Below are 16782 nucleotides of genomic sequence, written 5' to 3' on the forward strand. Positions count from 1 at the left end.
ATAAATGCACAAGTTGATCAACAGGACAATCGGCTTCAAGAAGTGTCCTCTCTGGGATTATTTTTAACTTCTGCAATTCTAGTTGGTTTGGCTCATGGGGACCCTGGGTCAGGCATGCCTGCAAACATTAGGAATACTTTTACTATTAATAATTATCTTCCTCATCTGTTCTCTCAAGGGTTCTGGATGAGTGGATGCAGCCATAAGCCAGGTAACATATAGTCTCGCTCCAACTAGAATGAAGACCCGACATCGTCTCCCGTGAACTAGAGACTGAGACCCAAAGAGACAATGGTAGCTGAGAATAACTTGCAACATCACCTTTGCCCAAACCTCTTGGTTGACCAGAGGTTGATCAAAGTGGGGAGGAAGAACTGCCAACTGATCCCACATGAACCTACTCAGTAGGCCGGGCACCACTGATCCTGGGAAACAACATCAGCAAAATACCCCTTACCTTTCAGGTTTCATGTTCTTGTAAATGTTCCATCTTCCCGGAGGTCAGACCATCTAGTTAACTCATGAATAATTACCAAGTGATATGGGTGATGGCCCCATTCCTCCGAGACCTCAAATAAGGCCAGATATGTAACCCTAGTAATCAGGTATTCTTACTCCTTCTCTTCCCTGTTTCCTGTGATTTTGTGGAAACTTCCGGTTTTCTGCCTCACTCTGCAGTTCTCTGATCTCTTGCAAGTGGAAACTGTCTGCTTCATGAAGTGTAAAATAAAGTTGGTATCACTTGAAATGTCTTCTTTAATCATCTGAACAGTTCTAATGGCACACATACTGGAACCCCAGCATTTCTTCAGAACCCCTACATCCTGGAAGGAGTTTACTGCACACCACTTATGCAAGGGATCATGTTAGATTTTGGGGGGTACCAAAGTGACAAAGACATGGTTCCTTCAGGTTTAAAATCACCCCTACCCTTTACTCCTTCCTTTCTTTATTCATGCGCTTTATGCCGCAGTATCTTTCAATCAAATGATCAGCGGCACGTGAAGCCCGCAGACAATGCAAAGACGAAGCAGGCCCCAGAAGCCCACGTTCCCCCAGGCCTACCACAAAACTCTGCCCTGAAGTCACTGTACACGCTCAACGATGGTTCATGCCATGAGATGGCAGAAAAAAGTGCATTTATCGATAAAGAACTTATAATGCAGGAAGAATGGAGAATTACAATATACAAAAAGTCTTCCTGGCATAAAATGTCTTCTAATCATCCATAGGTATATTGCTGTTAATCCCAACTTGTGTTTAGAATTTGGTACACAGGGACGCCTGGGTGGCTCAGTTGGTTGGACGACTGCCTTCGGCTCAGGTCATGATCCTGGAGTCCCGGGATCGAGTCCCGCATCGGGCTCCCAGCTCCATGGGGAGTCTGCTTCTCCCTCTGACCTTCTCCTCGTTCATGCTCTCTCTCACTGTCTCTCTCTCAAGTAAATAAATAAAATCTTTAAAAAAAAAAAAAAAAAAGAATTTGGTACACAAATGTGTGTCCCCTCTGGAGAGCTCCCCACCTGGGGCGCAATGTGCCTCTTAATCACCCAGAACCCTTCATGTAGTTTCTCTCAGGTGACATGTGACCTGCCTGGGAACCTGCGCACTCCACAAAAAGCTCCTGGAAAATCATTAATGCTCAGGACCATACTCTGCTATCGACCCATTTGCCTTTAGCTGCAAAGTGGAATACATTGGTCTTACCTATAGTGTAAAAGCCTGTCCCTTCCCAGAGAAGCAACCTCTCTGTATATAGTTAAAAGGATTAAGGCAACACCATCAAGTCCCAGCATTTCTACTTACATTGCACAGTGCAGTGGAGTGAAGGGATTACCGATAAATTTGCGAAAACATTTTTGCTCCAGAAGTACCTCTATACAGTTTTCATTACCTGCAAGGAATCAACAGAATTTAGAGAGCTTCTAAGAAAGAAATTTTGTTCAACACAGTCTATTTTTGTTGGCTGTTGTTAAGTACTGAATTCTGGCTTACGAATTTCCCTGAATTGGCTGAATAGTCATTCTCCACGGAATAAACAAAATGCCACAATGTCATTAATTATGCTCACAGGTGTTCGGAGACATAATGAAACAGGGAAGGCCATATGTTCTAGAGGAGAGAAAGAGAGAAAGAAGGGACCTCATTTGCAAGTAGAATAGATTCGAGGTCCTTCTCAGCTCTCAGGAGAGAGATGCCTGGCATAGGTACGCCTCAGTTTGCCCATGTTTACAACAGGAAATTCTCCTTTCACCCACATGAATGGGTTCACTTCCAATTCTGCAACCTAATTCAGGAAAGAAGATGCGATTGATAGAAAACCGTATTTGAGGCAATGCTGGTGAAAGGGCTTTGACTATAAAATACAATGGAAGGGTTTAAAACGGCACCAGGACCAATTCCTGGCAAACAGAATGCACCCAATAAGTATTTTTTTAATAAGTAGATTAATGAGTGTGAGGGATTATTTTCAACAAGAGGACAATACTTTCTAAATCAACCGATTTTGAGTTGAGTAAGGCCCCAGTTCTGTCTTCTTACTTGTTATATGACTTAGGCAACCCACTTGGATCTGTGAATCTCAGTTTCTCATGTCACAGGATCATGGAGTTTTTGGTTGATAAAAGACCTAACTATGGTTGGTGAGACAATGTGTCTTGAGCAAGAGGAGCAAGAAGGCGATGCTGTTTGGCTTTGGAATACAGACTATTGTCCTGAACCTCTTCTTAGCTGAATTTAGCGCTAAATTAGAGTTCACTTATGATCTATCCCAGAATTATGTAGATTGGATAATTTTAAGTGCTAAAATACAAGTCCCACCTTTCTTGAACCTGTAGAGAAGAAAGCTGAAACTGCTTTTAGGAGGATGGAGAGGCATATGAAGTAATGAATATAAAATCCCCTAACTTTATTCAAGTTACACTGTTTAGCTTTCCAACTACATCCAACCCTCACTCAAATAGTCCCAAACACTTCAACCCCTCTAGGAGTATGAATCCCTCCCCAAAGGACCTCTCTTAGGGCAGGACCTAAACCTACCATTCCTTGGAGACCATTAGGAATCCTAACCTAAGGTCTATGTAGGGAGGACTGGGGACACTTGCACAAATGTCAATATTCAAAGTGCTCAGTGGAAGGGATCTGGGAAGATGGGAGCTTGAACCCTAGATCTAGAAGACTGTACTGGAAAGGAGATTGCTTGGGAAAAGACAGATCCTCCTTCCCTGTGTGCACCTGCAGTGGCCTAAGAACAGAGAGACCTGCTCTCCCCACCCCACCTGGCTCTGCGGGAGAGGATGTGGTCTGTAATCAGCATTCTCAATGTGTCTTCCCCTTCCAGTAGGTTTTCTAGTGCTAGAGAGCTCTCACAGCTTGACTCAGATGGTGGTTAGGGAGCTCTCATCCATTAGTAAGTGGAAAAAAAATCATAATCTGCCAACGGCTGAACAGGAGAAAACTTGCTCTCACTGAAACAAGGAGGACTATAATGAAGGTCTGACGTCAATATATGAGAGCACCCCAAAACCCTTTTTGGTCCTAATAATCAGAGTTTCTGAGTGAAAATTTTAATAGAAGAATAGAAAATGGAAAAATAAAATTATGGAAAAATAAAATTATAGAAACCAAATAAGAAGTATTTGGGAAATTATCCACATAAAATGGGGGGGGGGAGTTTCTTAAACAAGATTGGAAACCTTTGTGCAATAAAAGAAAAAAATTTGACAGATTTAACTAATAAAAGTTCAAAACCTCGGCATGGAAAAGGGTTTCATAAACAAGGAACAAAGACACATGATAGAGAGAAAACATTTGCAGCATATATAACGAGTGGAGGGCTCCTATTTCTAAGACAAGGTACTTCTACAAACATATGAGAAATGATGAACTCAATAGGAAAAAAATGGGCAACAGATGAAAAAGGCATGTCCAGAAGAGGAAAAGTAAATTCAGATACATAAATAAATACACTATCAGAGAAATGCAATTTGAAATAATGAGGTGTCTGTTTCTTGTCCTTCAAATTACAAAAATTTTAAAAAAGATGATATTGTCTTGAGCTGGAAAAGGCTTAATAAAGTAGCAAGTTTTATATTACTGATGGAGTAATATACTTTTATACTCTTTTGAAAAGCAATATGGTATAATTCACTAAAATTAAAAAATATACATGCTCTCTTACCAATAATTTCACTTTTGGAAACTTAACTGACAGGATTTCTGGTACCATAATACGAACACACACACTGAAGCATGGTTTGTAATCAGAAAAACCTGAAACCAATCTGAATGCTCATCAGCATTAATCTGGTATGAATAAACAATAAATTCTGGTATACACACTCACACATGTGTTTACGTATCCTGCTGTGACAACCATGAAAAAGACCCACGGAGATTGATACATATCGATCTGTGAGAATATCTCCAGTAGAAACTTACGTAAATAGTAACAAAAAAGAAAGTTATCTAATATTTGTGACATGATTCTAGTTTTCAAAAATAGATGCATATACAATTTGTATTTATTTATTATTCTCAAAGGAAAATTATGAAAGATACCTACCGAATTACATTAGAAGGTAAATTTGGAAATGGAGACAACTTTAGGCACTTCTGTATTTCCGATATGTTCCAATTAGTATGCATTTTCCTTTTTTACTCAAATACGTGAAATGAGAAATTTAAAATCTCCCAAACAACAAGTGCAATTAAATAAACAGGGGGTATAGGACATAAAAAGAAATGCCGAAAAAAAAAATCATGTGTATACTAGTAGGCAACTGTAACAGATTATTACATTATATTTGTTTGTTTTTAGCTGTATTATTTTAATTCCTTGTAGGCGCTCTCCTTTACCTGGGTAAACTAAAAACCCTGATTAAAATTATTTACTTCAACTCAATGGAGGTTCTGAGTGCGAGTTACATGTTGGTGATTGACAAAAATAGGGCGTCATGGTGGTCATGAAGGGAAGAGCTCAAAAAAGAAAAAAGGTATCACAGGTTCAGAAATATCGGAAACCATGGTTTAGGACATTACAGTACATTCTCACCTCCGCTGAGACCACAGCCGTGCCAGGTAGGGAATCTACTGGAATCAGTCAAAGGGCAACGCACTCACCATTGTAACAAGCCCAGTGCAGCGGCGTATAGCCTTGGTTGTCTTTGAAAGAACAGTCCTCCTCGGACAGCGCCATCTGGAGCAGCTCGCTCAGCCACGTGGCATGGCCACGAGCAGCCGCATAGTGCAGCGGGGTCCTCCCTCTGGAGTCTTTACACAGAATTGACACTTCTTGCTCCAGCAGCATTTGCACACACTCCTCGTGGCCTGTCATAATCTGATGCATCGCAACGAAAAACACAAGACACATCTCAGAAGGGCAGAGACGCAGGAAGCAAGGTGGTGACTACATGAGGCTCGGCTCCTGGTGAGTGGACAGACGCCTGGGCCTTATTGGGGATATGTCAGAGGACAGAGGGGGACAATCCCAGCAAGATTCATGACAGAGAAGTCTGCAAACACACCAGCATCTTAGCAACATCTCTAGACTCTCTGAACAATAACTTGAAGGGTCTCAAGCTAGAGCGGAAGATACCGGCTTTTCGAATCAGGAAGGTACAGGTGGAGCCCCGGCTTCCCACTTGTGAACCCTGGGCACGTCGATCTGCCTGTCTGTGCCTCACTTCCTCTACCTGTAAGCGGCCACAGCAACAATGACTCGCAGGTTGTAACGAGACAGTAAAGTCTCCCAGCCTGTGCTCCGCCCACAGGAAGTCGTCAACCGTGATTATGACATTGACCACTTAGTGTTTGTCTTTTCATTCATCATAGTGTTCGGCACCATTCCCAAGCAGCAACTTTATGATTTCTGTTTTTGTTTCATTTAGTTTGGCATGTTTTAGAAAGATTTCAGCATATATGTATGGAGAATCATCCACAGTATACATAATTCTGGTGGCGAATGGGCCAACATTTGCAATAAGGAACAATTAGAAATAGCATGGTCACCGAAAACTAGGTAATCATCAGAATAAATTACACCTCCTGCACACAATGGGAGATTAGAATAATGGGGCAGAAAAACATTTAATGACATGGAAAAAGGTCCCTGATTTACTTTGAGAAAAAAATCAGGTTCCAAATAGCATCTTCAGTATTCTCTCTTTTTAAATTCAAAACAAACCCTATCCAGCAAAAAAGACAGGTGATGATACATACACTGAAATGTAGTTATCTCCAGGGGGTAAGATTACCGGTGATTGTGACTTTCTTCTTTGTGCCTTTTTTTTTTTTTTTTTTTTTGCAAATTTTCTAGGATGTGTGCATAATCACAAACCAGAACCCATCCCACCAACAGCGGGTGTTCGTGTATCCATTATCACAATCTAACATGAACTCTGAAAAGCAGGACCTAGGAGCAGCTGTTATTTTACCTTTGCAGAAGGTTTTGTGATCTCTTTTTTTCTTTCTTTCTTTGTCATCTCTGTACTCAATGTGGGTCTTCAACCCGCGACCCGGAGATCAAGAGTTGCATGTTCTACCAACTGGCTGAGATTAATTACTTATCTTAGGGAACAACCTTTTTACTAAAGCTTCATATGGGGGAAAAAGAGGAAATGGTCTCACTGCAAAATTACTTCACTAAAGCCGAGGAAAGGCACGTACCCCTCTGTGTAAAGCTGTGCAGCCCATGAGGTCAACAGCATCTACATTGGCTTCCTTTTCAAGTAACAGTGAAACAGCATCAATGTGTCCGTAGGCCACTGCAAGCATCAGCGGGGTTCTAGGCAGAGAAATCAACCAGGCAGGAAGATCAGGGAAAGCGAACAAACAAAAACCCATCCCTTACTTCCAGAGGGAGGACCCATCTCTCTTCTCTTTCTCTCTCCTCTTAACAACTGCTTAATATTTTGAGTGTCCCCAGTTCACTCGACACGGCATGGAGAAAGCTATCCCCATCCCTGCTCTGTAAAGGCCGCCTGGAATGGTGCTGGGGTCCAGGTGGAACAGGGGAACGTTCCTTCTCAAACTGCTCATGTTAATCCCATCATTTTCAAAACTGTGTGGTATTCTCCAAATAATCAGTGAGCAGGGGGCGTGTCTACACAGGAGGCTCTCTTGCTCCTATCATCTTAGTTCTACTTTCATAGCTTCTACCCTGAACTTCTGCTTAAGACTTTAGTTCATCAAAGCTTCCTTGCCGTGAAGAAAAGCCTGACAAGTCCAGAGGGTAAAAAACAGTGTCGGGACCCGGGAGGTGAGGTTTTCGTTTTAACTCTGACTCTAATGCATGCATCTGGGGTGAGTCACTCCATGCTTTGTTTTTGGCGCCGCATTTCCCGAAGACTGGGTGGGGGGATGGGCTAACAGATGGAAAATACTTTGGAAAAACAAACTCAGAAATGATAAAAATATGAAGTTTTTTTTATGATAGAGATAACCTCTTGAGGTCTGTCCTACTGTCATCATTAGTTTAAAAAATGGGAATGCGCAGCTTCAGAAGAGGGTAAAAACGGATACAAAGAAGAAACAAATGAAAGCAGGGCCAGGACTCACGGCCGCAGACAAAGGTTGGCTCCTTGTCATCGAGATACACCCCTCTCCACACTCTCCTTGGCTGCACGCTCCAGCGCAAAGCCCCCTCATTGTTCTAGGGCTCTCAACTATGAATTTCCCCCAAACATGCACGTCAGACTAGAACTCAGCGTCCACCCGCCTAGCTGTCTAACAAACATGACCCATGACCCGTGGGGACAGAACCGCCACCTCCAGGCCCGGATGAAGAACACTCACTGTCCTTTGGCGTCTTTCACGTCAATGGCTTCTGGGTTGTCCGCAATTTCTAGTAAGAGCCGCAAACACAGTGTGTGACCGTTAATTACTGAAAAAGAAAAGAGCGGACATTCGTCTTAACAGACCAGCACCACACTTACCCCTCCAAAGCCAAGTTAATCTGGACTTCAGGTTAGTCGTTTCAGTGGCCGCTGCCAGCGCTCCCCCGGCTCGCCGGCAGGTGGCGCCCCAGCGTCTGGCACTCGGTTCTTCCGCCCCGTCCTTCCCATCAGGCACTTCGGTCCTCCCCCAGCTTCTTCCTGTTCCTGTTCGCAGAGTTTGTTCCGGAAAACCGATGTCCTCTCTTACGTGCTCGTATGGGACTGGTGGCCTCTCCCGAATGTGGAGCTGTTCGTCGTGTTCCCCCAAGAGAGTCACCCAATTCCTTATAACCGCGTGTCCAGGCTGCCTCCCGCCCTTTTTAAGAAGAAGGAATGGAGAAGGGGCCCAGGAGAGGAGGGAAGGGGGCAGCAGAGGAGCGGAGGAAGGGAGACGCGGGACGGGCCCCGCCGTCTTTCCCTCCCAGTCGCTTCACATGTGGAGGCCGACGTGGAAGCAGTGGTGCGGACTGAGGACGGGCGACGCGCACAAAGCTTCCCACAGGGCCGGTGTACGCAGCTCTCGGCTCGGCCCTCTTGGACTGGCCAGCGGCTCGCAGGAGACTCACCGATGTGCCCCCGCAGCTGCCGGACAGCTCTGCCTACGAGCTCCGCCAACTACAACCCATGGTTTCGCTGCCTCCCGGGGGCTCGCATGGCTGCCACCTCCCGTCCCCTCTGTCTGTTCCTGGCTGAGCTGTGACTCCAGGGCCCGCCTCACCCCTTCCCAGGCGCTGCCCCATCCTCTCTCGCCCCTTCCCACCCTGGTGGGGCTGCCCGTAGGCAGGAAAGCGGGCCCTAATGTTGGCCTTGACCAGCTGGGGTCAAGTACAAGGTTGTGGGGGCGCCTGGGTGGCTCAGTGAGTTAAAGCTGCTGCCTTGGGGCGCCTGGGTGGCTCAGTGGGTTAAGCCGCTGCCTTCGGCTCAGGTCATGATCTCAGGGTTCTGGGATCGAGTCCCACATCGGGCTCTCTGCTCAACGGGGAGCCTGCTTCCCCTTTCTCTCTCCCTCTGCCTGCCTCTCTGCCTATTTGTGATCTCTCTGTCAAATAAATAAATAAAATCTTAAAAAAAAAAAAAAGCCGCTGCCTTCGGCTCAGGTCATGATCCCAGGGTCCTGGGATCGAGCCCCACATCAGGTTCTCTGCTCAGCGGGGAGCCTGCCTCCTCCTCTCTCTCTGCCTGCCTCTCTGCCTACCTGTGATCTCTGTCAAATAAATAAATAAATAAATAAATAAATAAATAAATAAATAAAATATTTTTTAAAAAAATACAAGGTTGTACTACTGGGCGCACCAATCGAGATGCTACTTTGGGGAGTGGCGGTGTCTCCAGGGCAGGGAAGCAAGCCTCCCGGGATGATGACCCGCTGGGCTAAGGTATTTCCTCCAGCTTGATGAATGGAACGCACAGCCTTACAGAAAACATGGCTTTCCACTGAGGGAGTAGGACGCGAACAAACATGCTTAAAATTCCCAACGTGACCTTCTCTCCTTTCTGAACAATGCGAACACCATAAAGCGCACTGCTTTGACCCCACGATGGCTGTGGAGAGAAAAGGGAACAGCTGCAGCTATATTCGGCTGATGAAGGTTCTTCTAAGAGCTGCGTTTTACATTTTTTTGATTGCCCGCCGGTCGTGAGAGAATGCTAACTGAACGACATGTCTTCCAGGGACAATGCACATTAGAACGAGTTCACAGTCATCGACACAACCAAATGAACAGCAGGAATAATGCCCACACTGTGGAGACCACGGCGCTCAGCTCGTTCAGCAGTGTCCCGGTTATGTGTCTCAGGAGGACCTGTTGTGAACCGGGGTACAGGCAACACGCTGCTGTTGCTGCTGTTTGGTTTTTTCGTTTGAAAAATTACACTAAATCTATTGCCACTGGTAAAATATGCAAGAATTCAATGGATGCTTAAAAGGACATGATGGGCAGAGGACTGAGAGCTGAACAGCACAGACAGTGGGGCCATGAGAATGCAGGTCTGGTGTGTTTTCATGGATTTCTCTTCCCATATCAATTTGATATTCTTGAAATACTCATAATCATAATAGTTCCAAAGACGTTTGGTTTTTGGCTACACAGAAAAAGAGAAGAAAATCATCTAGGAATGCTGGAGAACAAACCCATTTCTAAGGGGGTTTTTGTTTTGTGGGCAGGGTGTAGGGTTCCGAAGTAGTAGGCTCTGGAACTTAGCTCATAGCCCTCAGGTAATTTTCATTCCTCTCTACTATAAAAGTGTAGCAACACTAGAATTCTCATTAGCTTCCCACACACGTTTTCCCCTAGTTGCCTTCTAGCAAAAAGACGCTAGCATCTCCTTGGGCTGTGCCCTGCACATTCCAGCTTTGTCTCAGACCAGCCTGGTCTCTCCCCGGCGTGAGTAACCCGGTCTCTCCCTGGCATGAGTGACAGCCCTTTCTCATGTTGCTCACAGGCCACAACTGCCACTGCAACTCTCTGTGCCAAAACTCTACTCTCCATCCCGGCTTCGGGCCCTCCCAGTACTCCCAGGATTTGAAACAATCAAACTGCCTCTCAAATTGGAAAAGGTTCTGGAAGCGCAAGCTAAAGCTTCTGCACAGCAGACATTTTGTGGAAAATAGAGTCCAAGGACAGTCCGAGCGTCCCTAATGAATGTGGTGAGGAAAATCCAAGAGGAGTGAATCATTTTGACCACCAGGGGGCTCCATTGGCCCACAACCCGTGTCTGGTGGCAAATGAACGACAATATCATCCTTCATTGTTTACCGGTTTACAAGGACAATGTTCCACCATGGAAATAGGCCTTTTGTAACTGGCAGGAAATACTGCACATTGTAGCTAAAGGAGAATGTTTGCCATAATAATATACAATTAATCTTTAGGGAGAACTAAATTTGAACTTCATAATAATACCAAGCATGCCCTGAACACCAAACTTCACAATGATACTTCACAATAATATCAAGAATACCAAAGCACAAAGTGTGATGGGAAATGAGAATTTATAGTTTAACCTTACTAACCATTACTGACCTCATGGCTCAAGTTTTTTCCAGGAATAATCATTTCCAGGTAAGTAGGCAACACCATGTTTTTTCAATCTCTATATTGCTTTTCTTCAGTGGTTTGGAAATTCAAAGATATATATGGAAATAGTTTCACAAGACCTAACTTTTTTTTCCAAGTAACAAGAATCAATTAACAAGTCTTTTCGAAAAACTGTCTCTGCTCCTTTGTTCCCCAATCCACCCATTATTCCATGGTCTGAATAAGATAGTTATTTCTCTTTGTGAGACAGGATCTACCGTCCTGATCAAAGGCTGATATCATTGAATTCCTGACCCGAAAGGAATTCATGCCTTCGCTGAGCTACAGATTCTCCCACGTTACCTTTATATCTGTGTAAACATCCAGAATGTCTTGACAGAATTTTATTTTATGTCTACTGAAGAAAAGTCCCAGAAAAGGCAAATTACTTACTTTTTGATATATACATATACTTTTAAGAGTCTCTATTTTTACACATGATGCATCAAGAATCAGCAGCAGAGCAAAAGCTAAGAGGCATCATTTAGACTAGCAGAATGATGTACCGATTAGATTGCTGTCTGATGACTTTTTATGAAATAGCTGTAAAAAATTGTTGATTTTTTGCTATAAAATGCTGTGTGATTTAGTCTTTGTAACTCATTTGAAGATCACATGACACCCTGCTTCCTGTTTAGGAAGTTTTGGGATAGCCATCGGTCAAAATTCTGAACTCTCTTCTGAGTTAAGAAGGCAAGATAGGGTGCGGAGGATTTTTAGGGCAGTGTTTCTAGTATCTTCCTTTATATGATACCATAATGCTGGATCTATGTCATCATACATTTGTCCAAATTCACAGAAGGGAGAGCACCAAGAACGGACCCTAAGGTACAGTGAAGACTTTGGATGATTAGGATGGGTCCCTGGAGGTTTAGCAATTGTAAGGAATGAAACACTCTGGGGAGGGCTACTGGAAATGGGGAAGTCTGCGCATGTGTGTGGGTGGGCGGTGGAGGGACACAGGAAATATATACAACATCTCTGTGCCTTCCTCTCAGTTTTGCTGTGAACCTAAAACTGTTCCAAAAGAAGAAGGCTAGAGCCTCTCTGGCTGGAAAACACTAATCCTCTTCAAGTGGATCCTCTTCAAGTGGGCCAAAAGCATTTTGGAAGAGTGTAGGCAGAGTTAATATAGAAAGAAAACTGAAATTTCATTAAAGTGAGGATGAAAGGAAATGCTGTCATCCTTTTCCTTCGACTTGCAACCGGACTCCTGACAGGACCCACCTGAGGCATGGAGTGGGGTTCTTTTGGTTACATTGTCTTTCACAAAGATGGACGCGCCCTGATTGATAAGTGCTTCCACACACTCTGTGTGTCCCTTAAAGGCAGCCAGGTCCAGAGCGGTGCGGCCTTTCTCATCCCTGATGTCCAGGTCCACCAACGACTGCAGAAGGACTTCCAAGGCTTGGTGGTGCCCGTTGTAGGCCTGCAAGGAAGAAACTGACCGCTGAAATGCTCGCTCACCCCAAATCCCACAACCACCCACGTCAGGGGCTAAGCCTCCTGGGTCACCGCTGGAGACCGCTCCAAGGAGCACACCAGAAAGATGCTGGGGATAATTATTGAAACAGACAAACCGGAACGTCAGACTGAAAAATTATAATGCATAAGCCTCAGGCTAGATATGAATTTCTGCAAGTTCTTTCTTGTTTGTGAAATAATATGTTCCAGAGGTACTAAATGTATTCTTGTATTTGTATCTACCCATCTAACAATCTAACACAGACTAGCAGCTGAATGAATTAATATAATCTTCTATCGGTTCAGTCCCAAACATACTGACACAACCAGAATATTTTGGGGGAGACTTCTCTGTTAAACCTAGAGGGGAGAAAATCATTAAAGACAATGTGACTTGATAATTTATCAGAAGCATAGAGATCTGTTACAGTCTAACATTTTAATTTCTAAGCAGGGGGACCCCGGGCAAGTTTTTTAATTTCACTTAGAGTTTGTTTTCTCATCTATAAAATGAGAGCAATAAAAGCTGCCTCCCAGGAAAGATAAAAAGAGATAAATTCATAAGGTTTTCTGTAATATCTTGTGCACAGTGGATGCTTCCTCCTTTCTCCTTTACTTCTCCCACTGATTATCGTGAAAACACAGACACAATTATGGAAATACATTCCCGTGTACCAGCAGCAAGTTCAGGCCTATGATGAGGTCCTATGCTATGTTAGGTCAAGAGGCTTCCCACCACCAAGACACAAAATTGAAAGATTGAGATAATTTGCATTAAGTCTGTAAAGTTAAAAAATGTGTGTGCACATACAGGGCAAAGGACATCGGAAATAAAAGAAAGAAGAGGGATAAGGATGGGGGGGGCCTACGGAGGGAGAAGGAGGGAAAGAAGGAGACCCAGAGAAGACCTGCTCCCAGTGTCTTCGCCAGCCAGGGGCCCGTCTTCTGTCGGCTGCACTTTTCCCTTCCCCGCTGCAGCGGTGACTCAAGGCACAGCATGTTTGAAAAGAAGCTTAGCACAGACAAAAGAACAGCATCTCTCATGCACGGAAAACTCTTACGAACCATTTCAAAACTTAGGAAAACGTACAAAAGGGCATGAAAAGCTCACAGAATAAGAAATAGGAAAGGCCAATGAACATATGGAGGAAACGCGTACATTTTTTAAGGTGCTATTTTTCAACTACCAGACTGACAGTGATTACGTTTGGTCACATCCAGTACTAGTTAAGACATGGTAAAATAAAAGCAGGGGCCCGGGGGCACCTGGGTGGCTCAGAGGGTTAAGTCTCTGCCTTCAGCTCAGGTCATGATCTCAGTGTCCTGGGATCGAGCCCCACATTGGGCTCTCTGCTCAACGGTGAGCCTGCTTCCCTCTCTCTCTCTGCCTGCTTGTGACCTCTCTCTCTCTCTCTGTGTCAAATAAATAAATAAAATCTTTAAAAAAAAAAAAAAAAGCAGGGGCATGGGGGTGGCTCAGTGGGTAAGCATCTGCCTTGGGCTCAGGTCATGATCCCAGGGTCCTGGGATGAAGCCCCCTTGGGCTCCCTGTTCCTTCTACCTACCCCCTACTCCCTGCTCATGTGCTCTCTCTTTCAAATAAATAAATAAAATCTAATAAAAAAAAAAGACATGGTGAAAAAAGCAATCTATGCTCTGTTGCTGGTATACGCTGTGACGTTTGCAGAGAGTGATTTGACAAAATCTATCAAAACCTTTTTGAAAAACTAAGCCACAGACAGTATGTCTAACATGACCTCATCTATATAAAAAGCAAATACACCCAGATATATACCTATCTATATCTATGTATATATTTCTGTATTCATACGAAATTTCAGAATATAAAAGAAGGTGGGTTATGGACATTGGGGAGGGTATGTGCTGTGGTGAGTGCTGTGAAGTGTGTAAGCCTGACGATTCACACACCTGTACCCTTGGGGCTAATAATACATTATATGTTAATAAAATATTTAATAAAAGAATGAACTGTTAATGGTGGCTACCTCTAGAAATGGAAGAAAAAATCATGAATACATGGACTTGTTTCATTTTACTTTTTAAAAAAATCATTTCAATTTTTTCCCTAAGTATATGTTAACAACAATTATATCCAAAACTAAATATAAAAGGATCCATAGAATTTTAAGAGTCCTGATAAGAATTGTTTGAATACTTGCTCTTGACATTATTTTTGTGAATGATTACGGTTATTATATATTATGCAGTAAACATATACATTACCTATAATATGATGTATAACAACTCACAGGCTGGTGAATCTCAAATTTATTTCCCATTCGTAATGTCTCCTTTTACTTCTAGACTTGTATATTCAACTGCCTATTGATATTTCCACTTGAAGATATGCCTCCAAGCTTAACACGTCCCAAACCAAATTCTTAATTTCCTTCCTCAAACTTGGTCCATCTGCAGCCTCTTCCAACTCAGGAAGTAGCAAGGCTATGCTTGTTGCTGCCCAGGCCCCAAACTCTGGAGTCATCTGTATCTTCCCTCTTGAGCCCAGAGTTGTAGCCTTATACGAGGGCTCTGGGACACTAGGGCAAGGAGGTGTTGAAAATAGCCTTGGGCTCCCCATGCTAGCTGTGCCAGGCCCTGTACAGGGGTGTGTTGCTGAGTAAGCACACAGAGGTGTCTCCAGGTTCTCAGGCCCCAAGCAGGAAAACATCTACCTCTGCATCCCTGTTCTAATTCACACAGGTGTAGCACACAGCCTCACACAGCCCTCAACGCGCCATCATCTCTACTCCTTCTTTGAAATGTATCCAGAATCGACCCAGTTCTCATCATAGCGCCATCCTCTTTCGCTGGCATTATGGCGAGAGCCTTCCTTTCCATCTTCTCCCAGTGCCACCTTTTACTCATTCAGCCTCCAGGTGAGAGCTCTTAAAACTCAAGTGGGACATATCAGTCCTTGATGAAAACTAGTCAGTGGCTTCTTACCTCCTTGATAATAAAATACAAAACCATTGAGCTCTTAGGATTAGGCCTCCTTCAACCCTGATCGTCAGCACGCTGCCTCACCCACTCTGTGCAACCACACCAACCCCTTCTCCTACCCCATGGTTAAACACATGCATTTCCTCCTCCCGGCTACCACAGCTTTTTTCTTTCCTTTCTTTTGCTTTTCTTTTCTTTTCCTTCATTTCTCCTTTCTTTGTTCCTTCCTTCCTTTTTTTAAAGTTTATTTATTTTTTTTTTTTTTAGTAAGTTCTGCACCCAGTGTGGGGCTCTAACTCATGACTCCAAGATCAAGAGTCTTATGCTTGTCCGACTGGGCCAGCCAGGTGCCCTGTATCTGTACTTTCTATTACCTGTCTGAAAAGCTCTTCAAACGCTCTCCTGGTACTTCTGCTTCAAATAGCACCTTCTCTGGAGGTTCTCCAGAGCCAAAAAACAGCCCTCCGCCCTCCACCTCAGCGTATTAACAGACACTCTCGTCCCGACTTATCCTGCTTTATTTTATCTTTATAGAACTTATTACCACTTGATATCTGCTACTCATCTGTTGGTTTGCTTATTACCTCTGGTTGAAGGCACTTCATGTGTATTTCTCACTGCTGTCCCCTAATCACGCCTGGCATGGGCACCAGGTGGGTACAGACACTTGATTATTTGGTGATTAATGACTTAATGGAATGGCCGTTATTATCATTTCTTAGTATTAGTAGTAGAAATATAGATATATATTTAGACATATATCTATATATTTTAAAGATTTTATTTATTTATTTGTCAGAGAAAGAGAGAGGGAGAACACAAGCAGGCAGAGGCAGAGAGAGAAGCAGGCTCCCCACTGAGCAAGGAACCCGATGCGGGACTCGATCCCAGAACCCTGGGATCATGACCTGAGCCGAAGGCAGCGGCTTAACCAACTGAGCCACCCAGGCGTACCTAGACATATATTTTTTAAGTAGCAGCTATTTACCTACCCAAACATTCTTTTTATCAATGAAAACAAAACAAAACAAGCACCGTTAATTAATTTAGGCAAGATCACCTATTAGGTGACCACGTTCGAATTTGAAACCCAGAATCTGTGACCACTAAAATCTAGGCTATTGGGCAATGTCTTATAATTTTCCCAGTGATTTCACTTAAGTGACTTTTAAACAAAATATCTTTGTCTCCAACAAATATTGAATCAAAAACCTAGACCCCCTCCCTCCCACCTAGAAGGAGGCTTAACACAGAGATAAAGTGACTTGAATAGAAGTAGGAGGCAAAAAGGTATACATTGGGGATAACTTTTAGACCACCGTTCTTCTACTACACAAACTGCCCTC

General features: G+C 43.7%; 1 protein-coding gene across 7 annotated transcripts in view; it reads right to left on the reverse strand.

Moving 5' to 3' along the window:
* Window positions 1-16782, reverse strand: part of ANKRD44 (ankyrin repeat domain 44) — a 315981-nt gene that overhangs the window by 17733 nt on the left and 281466 nt on the right. For all 7 annotated transcript variants that reach the window (XM_032354282.1, XM_032354278.1, XM_032354277.1 and 4 more), the window contains exons 18-22: window positions 12239-12440; window positions 7795-7882; window positions 6667-6784; window positions 5122-5338; window positions 1807-1894 (exon numbers count right to left, since the gene is read on the reverse strand). In XM_032354282.1, coding sequence (XP_032210173.1) covers window positions 1807-1894; window positions 5122-5338; window positions 6667-6784; window positions 7795-7882; window positions 12239-12440 — 713 coding nt within the window. The remainder of the gene's footprint in view (window positions 1-1806; window positions 1895-5121; window positions 5339-6666; window positions 6785-7794; window positions 7883-12238; window positions 12441-16782) is intronic.

The sequence above is a fragment of the Mustela erminea genome, chromosome 8 (assembly GCF_009829155.1).
Source record: "Mustela erminea isolate mMusErm1 chromosome 8, mMusErm1.Pri, whole genome shotgun sequence".
NCBI classification, from domain to species: Eukaryota; Metazoa; Chordata; class Mammalia; order Carnivora; family Mustelidae; genus Mustela; species Mustela erminea.